The 9,618-nt window shown below is 50.1% G+C and overlaps 1 protein-coding gene across 1 annotated transcript in view; it reads left to right on the forward strand.

Moving 5' to 3' along the window:
* IMPA2 (inositol(myo)-1(or 4)-monophosphatase 2) overlaps nucleotides 1-9,618 on the forward strand; it is a gene marked incomplete at its 5' end in the record, with an annotated part of 30,160 nt that overhangs the window by 7,543 nt on the left and 12,999 nt on the right. Inside the window, 2 exons of the mRNA XM_008582137.1 lie at nucleotides 6,831-6,935; nucleotides 7,938-7,983. Coding sequence (XP_008580359.1) covers nucleotides 6,831-6,935; nucleotides 7,938-7,983 — 151 coding nt within the window. The remainder of the gene's footprint in view (nucleotides 1-6,830; nucleotides 6,936-7,937; nucleotides 7,984-9,618) is intronic.

Raw genomic sequence — 9,618 nt, forward strand, 5'->3', positions numbered from 1 at the left:
CCCCACCCCCACCCCCACACGTCCCCCTCTTCAGTTCTGTGGAACAGATTTTGAAAACCAGGACCTTGGGCGTAAGGAGTGTCTTTTCTTTCTTATGTCGAATCTCTGAAAGGTGTTGGATTCCTAAAACTGGAATAGTGGTTGTTGGTTTCTGGGCACAGATTATTGTACTGTCGGGTTCCATGTTCACATGGACTTAGGTATATGTAAGGCAGTCTCCCTCAGCGTCTGTTTGGCACATGGGGGCTGAATACACTTTTTCCTGTGAATGACTAAACGAACAAAAGCACGAGCCAGGGTGAAAGCATGCACCTCTTTTCCTGCCATTTCTTTCTGACTAGTTAGGCTATCCCAGGGTTGCCAGCTCTGCCTTTGGAATTCTCTCTGCCTATAGGTTGTGTTTGTTTTGCTGACAACTTTTTTTTTTTTTTTTTTTTTTGTCTTTTTTCGTGACCGGCAACGGATCGCAACCCTCAGTGTTGCGCCCGTACCGGACCGGGACCGGCAACGGGATCACAACCCTCGGTGTTGCTCCCGCACCTCGCTCAGCCAGTGAGCGGCCGGTCTGTATGTGGGATCCGAACCCTCGGCGGGAGCGCCGCCGTACTCCCAAGCAGCGCACTGTAGCAGTGCGCCACCGGGCCGGCCCTGCTGACAACTTTTGTATTTGAGCTTCTCTTGTTTTATTTTTTATTTGGTTTGAAGTAAGGATCCCTGGCATATGTTATAATGTTTATAAGCTCTAAAATGTTTGAAACTTTTTAAAACCTAGTTTTAATTAAATGGCAGTGTTGGGCCGAGTCCATGGTGCACTCGGGAGAGTGCGGTGCTGGGAGTGCAGCAGCGCTCCCGCCGCGGGTTCAGATCCTATATAGGGATGGCCAGTGCGCTCACTGGCTGAGCGCAGTGCAGCTGGTCACAAAAAGGACAAATAAATAAATAAATAAATAAAATAAAATAAATAAATGGCAGTGTCAAAAGAACTTATCATACAGATCACTTTTATTCTTTGAGAAGAAAAACACTATAGTAAGCAATAGCTATTTCTAGGACTTTATTAACTCTTTTGGTCTGGAGGTTTCTATGGCTGTGACAGAAATGAGGGCTGGCCTGCCTACGCGCGATCTGGCAAAGGCTTTGACGTCACTGCAGGACCAGGCTCAATGAAGTTATCAGGACTTCTGACATGTCTCCATCAGGTTACTAGGACAAACTGCATTCTGAAAATGCATGCCCTGTTGTCCCTGTTGGCAACAGTTGCTAGTGGCGTGGGTCACTACTGTGTAAATATATGGAGTAGATGCTATTTGTGCAAGGTGAATTTAAATACTCAGCGCTGTATACACAGGGTAGAAAGTCACTGTATCACGGGATAAGCACAGATGCCCACACCTTTACCCTGAGGCATTCTGGCCACAGGGACCACTAGGTTCCAGAGCCCCTTTGGAAAACTATGACCCAGAGCAGTGGATCTTAAGTAGGGTGTATGTCAGGCTTACCTGGGGAGCTTCCCCAGCAGGCCAATGCCAGGCCTCCACTTCTGGAAAAGCCCCCCGGGAGAGTTAGATGCTCACACTTGTCCAGGAACCAGTGATTGAGAGCAAAGGTTCCCAAACTCCAGTCCACACACTCATGCTGAGCCCATCCAGGCCCACGAGGGCCAGTCAGCTCCAGGCTCTCCATCACGCCCTTCTTCCTGGGCTCCCAGGCAGACACTGGGCCACAACCGAAGGCTGGCTATTGGTTCTCAGATTCTCTGCTTCATTTGCCTTGGAAAATTCAAATGAAATAGTCATTTTTCAACATATGTATGTGAAGTTTAGTTTCTGCCAATGATGAAGATTAAAAAGAAAGTACCAGTATCTTAGACATTTAATTGTCTTTTAGATCATACACGAATTGATGTATTTGCAATGAGAAAAAACTGCATATGTATTATAAAATAAGATAGTATGATGTAATTTTTCTGCCTTCAAAATATTTAAATACATCCCTTAATATGTTAGCATAAAGTTGTTTATCATCCTTTCTTAGGAAAGACTTTTATTCTGAGCTTTTTCCTTCCTTGTTTTTATCTTTCATGAAACAGTATTAAAGATAGATTGCAACTGTTTTCTTCATAATAAAATACAAAACAACCTGATCTAGGCTCACTGCTTTTATTATTTTATTTTGCTCATCTGTGAAATCCCATCTTGGGTCCCTGACCTGGAAGACAGACATCAACTAAATCATAGAATGATAAGGTTAAAACTTGCTTCTGCCCTCAGCCCTCGCAGCTGTGGTGAATCACTCCACTTTTCAGAGCCCCCGACTCCTCACCTATGGATGAGGGCCCCAACCACTGTCATCCCTTAGGTCCCAGCACTCGCTCTTAATGTGCTGTGGTAATGACAGACAGAAGCCAGGAAAGCAAGGTCAGGAGTGTACAGGTTGGGTCTTTGAAGCACACTGTTGACATTAACCACATTAGCTCAGCCCCAGCCTGGGCCTGGTGCTCCGGGGGCTATAGCTAACCCTGTTTTTGGAGGATGGTTTTGAGTTTGTTCAGTAGCATCACTGCACTGTTATTGATGTAAACTGGTCATTGTCCCCTTCTGCTGAGCAGTCTTGTCAGAGATTGTCTGGGTTGGCTCAGGCAGAGCAAAGCTGGAGCCACTCTGTGTGTCCAGCTGCCTTCTCTGCCCTGGTCTGGGACCCCTTGGGGGACATGGTAACCCGGCGCCCTGCAGTGTGCCCAGCACAGAGCAGTATCTGTCGAATGCATGAGTCAAACAAACCATCAGCTCTTGATGTGGAAAAACTGTTCCTGGCCACGACCAGCGGGACATTTGCTGCCAGTCATTTTCCTGCTGTGGTTTGCACCAGGCACTCATGTCATTTCCAGGCAGGAGCCCGTGGGGACGGCTGCTGAGGGCCAAGTAACATTAATCAGCTCCTTTGTTGACTGAGGGGATGATTCTGACCTTGTCACAGAGTAAACAGACTAAGTGGCCAGAAGAAAAAAGGCACGCGGCTGTCAAAATTACAAGGAGGGTTTGTTATAACTATTAGAGGAAAAAAAAGTTGTTAAATCATACAGCAGAATGTATCATTCCAACTTGTTACCAAACTTTTAACCTTAACACAGTTGCTGTTTTCCTCTTGTCTACTAGAAAGACTTGTGACATGTTTTTTGAGCTCCCTGAATTAATCACATGCATTGGTTTTTTCTATTTATGTTATGGATTTTATGTGGATGATCCAAAGGGTTTTATGAAGGGCTCTATTATTTCACACCTACGTCTGCCCAGGGTAGTGTCTACAGAGCAGACTCCCCACTCCCTCTGCGCAGAGTTGTAGAATGTTCTCTCCTGTTCTGTAGGTATTTCCTAAATGAAGAAAGTCAGGTTTAAGTAAATTAAAATTCTGCGTCTCTCCCCACATACCAGGGAAGGACTTTCGGTGCCTCAAAGACTGGACATCGCCCACGCCTCGGTCAGCCTTCAGAGGCCTTGCCCCTGCTGCTGTTGCGGGCATGAGGCACGCAGGGAAAGGCGAGGTCTCATCCCAGTTTCAGACGAGGTGGGCAAAGAAGAGGAGAGAGCTCTAGGGCATGAAAAGTCAACTGCTGGAAAAGTTTAGGGCTCAGCATGGGCATCTTGAGTTATTCCCATCAAAAACATTATGCAGAATATATGCCTTGCCAACAGGAGTGTCCCATTGCTGCTGTAGAACAGGCTGCTTGGTGAACCCCTAGACAGTGTCCTACACATTTGGTGAACAGACCTCATGGCCCTGAGTGTCCTAAGGAGCCCATCAGCATGCTGAGAGGCTGGCCTTTGGGCTGCAGGTATGTTTAAAGCTACACACATGTTGGCTGTTACTGCCTGGAGACCTGCGCTCCCTTCTCCTTCTGGGGCGCCCCAACAGTTTCCTCTCCAACTCCCCAATTTCCTACTTGAAATTAGGTTTCAAAAGGAGAATAATCGCACATCCTCCTGAGTTTCCTGGGAGCTTACCTTTGTGCATGAGTTGTTTCTGTTCCCTTCTTGACGTTAGTCCTATATTTTCACTGTTTAATCAACCTTGCACCCAATTTAAGTTTTGGCACTTCCTCCTTGTATATGTGTGTTTTTAGGGTGTAGACTGTTTTCTTTAAAAACATAATTGTAAGCCATTTCAGGAAAGGGAAATCATATAGCTACAGAAGCAGACATTGAAAACAGATGAAGTTGGGCCGGCCCGGTGGTGCACTGCTACAGTGCGCCGCTTGGGAGCGCGGCGGTGCTCCCACCGAGGGTTCAGATCCCACATACAGCCCGGTTCCCACTCACTGGCTGAGCGAGGTGCGGGAGCAACACCGAGGGTTGCGATCCCGTTGCCATCCCGGTCTGGTACGGGCGCGACACTGACGGTTGCGATCCGTTGCTGGACATGAAAAAAGACAAAAAGGAAAAAAAAAAAACAGATGAAGTTGCTTAAGTCTCTGGCTAAGAAAGTGGTACGGGCGCGACACTGAGGGTTGCGATCCGTTGCTGGACATGAAAAAAGACAAAAAGGAAAAAAAAAAAACAGATGAAGTTGCTTAAGTCTCTGGCTAAGAAAGTGGTACGGGCGCGACACTGAGGGTTGCGATCCGTTGCTGGACATGAAAAAAGACAAAAAGGAAAAAAAAAAAAAACAGATGAAGTTGCTTAAGTCTCTGGCTAAGAAAGTGGCATAGCTAATACCACTGGGGGCCGCCACCTAAGTGGAGTAATTCTCCACGCACATCACCTGCACTGCTGCTCTTGTCCACGCCGGCCCTGCCACCGAGTCTTTCTCCTGCCATTTGTTCCATCTAGACTTGTTTGGGGAGCACCAGTCCCTGAGCAAGGACTCTGGTTGCATGCTTGGATGGTGTGTCCTTGGGGCCCAGGGAGGGGCTGATGGCAGAGAGGCAGTTCCCAAAGGGGAAGCTTCTGGGGGCAGGCTGCCGCCTGAGGTCTCCAGGCCCCACTCCTGGTGTTGCCAGTGCTCCCAGCTTCAGTTGTCCTGGTCTTCATGGCCCAGCACCTTGCCTGTTCATTCGTGGGTTCCTCCAGGGAGCCACGGGTGGGGGGAGGGGAGGACACACCAGCCTGAAGATGATGTATGGGTATACTCATGGTATCATGGATGTATTTTAGATCATTTATCTATGGGAGAGAAGGGCTAGATTACTCTGTGTGTGCATGAATTTATAACCTGTGAAATGGAAATGATGGCCCCAGAGTGTTTGGAGACCAGGATGGCTACAGTGTGTGTGACAGCACTGCGTGTGGAGAGGTGACATCTGAATGTATGCAGGGTGCTTGCTATTGTCCCCACAGACTGTCTGCACTGTCCACTAGGGTAGCCACCGGCCCTGTGTGACTGCTGAGCACTGGAAATGTGGCTAGTGAGAGTAAGGAGTAGAATTCTTCATTTTATCTAAATTTAAATAGCCTTTTGTGGCAAGTGGCTACTGTAACAGGCAGAGCAGTTGTAGAGGTTTTCGTTTCAGTCTTTTCATTTACAACACATTGTCCATCTTGTCCTGAAGTTCACTGATGCCATGTCTCGGGTGGCGCAGTTCCTTTGGGAGCCCTCGGGTAGAGGGCGGCCTGTCTGGCACCGCGCAGCCAGCTGAGGACTTCAGCCCAGGACGCACCAAAGCCAGCACAGGACGGAGGCATCTTTTTCACTCATTTTATCTTCTTAATAAAAATGTGTTCTCTCAGGTGTCTTTGTCCTGGGGTGCAGATGAGGATGTGGCACAAGAGCCTAGTGGGAAACCTCTTGGCAAGGCTGTGCGTCCCCAAGCACAACAAAGGTCTCACAGCCTCTGGGCCCCGCCCATGGTGGACATGGGGCAGCGGGCGCTGTCCTGGGGTGTGGCGCCTCATCCTTTCTTTCCCTCCAAGGATGACTCTGGGAGGTTCTGGCTGGCAGGGGCGGCCAGGAGCACACCTGGCTGCAGGTGCATGTGGAGGGGGTGGAAGGGAAGGAGCAGGAGTATGAGCTCAGGAGGCTTCGGGTGGCACTGTGGTGCCATTTGCTGAGGCCCTCACGAGTAGAGCGAACCAGGAGGCCCTCCTGCAAGCTCACCGCAGACGCTGGTTGTCCTGTTCGGGTTCCTGCTTGAGGGGTTGTGGGCTAGTGAGGATGGTTGGGGACTGGCTTACAGAGGAAGGGCTGGCACAGGGCCCACTGCAGAGCGTGTCCCTGAAGGAGGGGAGCATGTTGGGGGCCACTTAGAGGAGCGGGGATCTGCACTGGAGGGCGGAAGCAGGGAGGAGTGTCCTAAGAGCCTCACCGCCCCCCACCTGCTTTCAGGAGGGGATCTGCGAGGAAACCTGTGTGTGCAGTTCAGGGGTCCAGGCTGCAGGTGCACTCAACCCTTGTCGCCTCAGGGTGAACCACTGCCAGTAGGAGAGCCACAGCCAAGTCCCGGCCCCAGCCTGCCAGCCTGCGGTCCTCACGCTGTTCTCTGCTATCTCTCATCCACCTCCTCTCCTCTCAACTGAAGACAAAACAGACTTTAGCTTCTGAAGCTTTGCTCTATAATAGGATCTGCTTCCCAGTGTTCCTCACTTGCACTTCTGTCTGTCTGGCCCCCTTGAGTTCCCTGGTGTGCTTCCAAAACATCCACACCAAGGTGTCCTGCTGCACAGGTAGACTGGCAGACAGAGGGAAAGCAGATGGTCTTTTACAGGCTGCCTCTGACCTGGAAAAACCATAATGCAGTCTCTTTGCTGCGCCTCCTTTTCTGTAATGGGACTGGACGTAATTTGCAGCGTGGGCTTTGCACTCGACACGTTTTCTCAGGCTCAGCCTCTCCTCCGCAGGTTCATCGCAGAAGAGGCCGCAGCCTCTGGGGCCAAGTGTGTGCTCACCCACAGCCCAACCTGGATCATTGACCCCATCGATGGCACCTGCAACTTTGTGCACAGGTGAGCAGAAGCAGGAGCACTTCCACGGCAGGCTTTAACGTGTCCCCGCCTCTGAGTCGTCTTTTCAAAAGCAACATTTTTTAAGACAGGAGTATATAAAGAAACCTATAGTATGTCAGTAGTCTCTTTAAAAAGATGATTGAATCTTGCTGTTTTTAAAATAAGGTTTTCCATTTGTGAGAGACTGAGAGTGTTGAAGGAAATCTTCATTTGTTTAAAAACCATTGTTTAAAATGTTGGGTTGAATTTAAGAGGGACCCCTTTAAGGATTCCCCCTAGAGAAGCAGGTAGGGTGTGGAGAGAGGAACATAGCAGGTGAGATTTAAGAGCTGCCCTTGGAGACAGGAGGTCAGAGGGTCCCTTGGGAGGAGGGGAAGGGAACTGAGCTGCAGCACTGGGGATGAGACAGGACGTGACCACAGGAGCTCTCTGACAGTGGGAAGCGTGTGGGAGTCATGTGTGATTGTCCAGGGCCACGCACAGGTGGCCAAGGACCCAGGGCACTGAACATGACGTGGCTTCACCAGAGGGTGGTCTCCAGCTTAACTACACCCGGTGGCCCTGGAGAGATTCCCATTCCACAGGCCCACCAGAGCTGCTGACAAGGGGGATGTCACTATTACTAGAGGGGCTGTGGCCCAGGGCCCTTCTGCACCCCACCCCTACCCCCCAGAATGGGGTCTGGCCTTTTGGGAGGTCTCTGCGGCCCCTTAGGTGTCTGAGAACCAGAAAACTGATTATTACAATCATCACTAACTGGGTGTCGCATGGTCATGTTGAACTATATCTGCCTCCCGTGCCTTTCAGAATGCTGTTTCCCTTTGAGGTTAACTGTCTTAACAACATGCTCAGCTAAGTCTGTCTTGGAAGCAGTTAGTGAAATTTTAGGAAGTAGTTTGTAAGAGACCAACACGCCCAGAATGTAGAAAGGCCCTGTGTGCCCAGCACACAGCAGCTCTGAGCACTTGCATCCAAGTGTCACCATTCTGTTTTCCTTTGCAGGTTCCCAACCGTGGCAGTCAGCATCGGGTTTGCTGTTCACCAGGAGGTATGTGTTGCAGCTCAGGGGCTCTGGGGGCCTCATCCGAGCTTCCTTTAGTTGTCCTTCCTTCTGGCTTCAGCCTTTTTTTTGCTCCTGTTCTGCTCTTTGCAGGGCCTGCATCATGCCTAGTAAATCCAAGTCTGTGGTTTTCAAATCTGGGAAAGTAAACAAGCACAAACCAGTTTTGGGGTGTGCAGGTTTGGGGCTCGTGGCCCATCCTCACCCCCTGCAGTAGGCTGGCCCTTGTTTCCACCATGGTCTCTTCGTGATGCTGCCATGGAAGGGGAGGTCCTGAACAAAAGGTCCCAGCTGGTCTCCATCTGACCCCTAGAGTGTGTGACCCAGTCACAAACAAGAAGGAGCACCTATTTTTGGAGAACATTTTAATTTCAATATTCTATTTATCTTTTTCCAGCTGTTAGTATGAGAACATCGCTCTTTCAGAGTTCCCATAGGCCTTGTGAACTAAGCAATATCATGGGACCAGCAGGAAAGGCCTGGGGTGGAAGTTTACATTTTATTAATCAGTTCAAGCAATACATTTAAAAGAGCCTTGATTTCTCTGTAGTCACTACAGTTTTATTTATTTGTTTTATTTATTTTTTGTGTGTGTGACGGGTAAGGGGATTGGAACCCTTGGCTTGGTGTCGCCCACACCACGCTCAGTCCCCATATAGGATCCAAGCCGGCGGCCTCGGCGCTCCCAGCGCCGCACTCTCCCGAGTGAGCCACGGGTTCGGCCCTACAGTTTTATTTAAACAGGGCTAGATGGCCTGTGTCTCTCAGAAGCACCCTCCTTTAGAACAGCCTCTGTTCATCCGAACCCTCAGTGTCAGTACAGATTCCCTAGCACAGAGCTGAGAGACGATTAGAGTCATCTCAAAGTGCTGACATGGAAGATAAGTAAGATTTTAAAATTGGAATTTGGGTAGGGAGTTAATCATTCGCTTGTTTCTCTGTTAAATGTTGTCACCAAGGCAGTGAGAGTGGGAGGCTGAGCAGCACCTTGGGGTGTCGCTCATGACCCCCGACGCACACCTCACCAGCAGCTATGAGGGGCATGTCCTCAGCCCTTGTCTGTCCCATGTGCATCCCGTGTGCACAGTGGCTGGACACGGGAGGTGCCAGCTCATCAAGGGGTGTGCTTCCCTTCCCCCTGCCCCCGGGATGCAGGGCCAGGACGTTTTCCCAGCACAGGCTCTCAGAGACCAACACCGTTCTCGAATTGACCTGCATTTGGGAATCCCTTGAAAGCCTGGGTACTGGTAGGGGGAGGATAATAAGTCTTGCTAAAAAGCTGCAGGCTCCCGTATCTGTTGGCCAACTCACATGCCCCCAAATAAACCCCTTTTCTGTAGGATGGGGTGTCCATTCCAGTGTGGCTGAGCCCACCCCAGGGCCGGCCAAGACATTTCTGAAGCACGTGGCCTGGGTCTCTTTTCATTTTCCAGAGAGGTGAACACTTGACTGACCTCCAAACCAAGCTCACTGCTCATTAGCCCTGAGTGGTGACACGCAGGTAGAGAAGCACAGCAAATTGAACTGGCGCGTCCTCCTCCGTGCGGCCTGTCCCTTGCCGTGGTGCCTCCCCCCTGATGCACCCGGGGGGGCTGCTGCCTTGTGCTGCCTGCCCCGCCATGA

Source organism: Galeopterus variegatus, unplaced genomic scaffold, assembly GCF_000696425.1.
Source record: "Galeopterus variegatus unplaced genomic scaffold, G_variegatus-3.0.2 Scaffold2524, whole genome shotgun sequence".
NCBI lineage: Eukaryota > Metazoa > Chordata > Mammalia > Dermoptera > Cynocephalidae > Galeopterus > Galeopterus variegatus.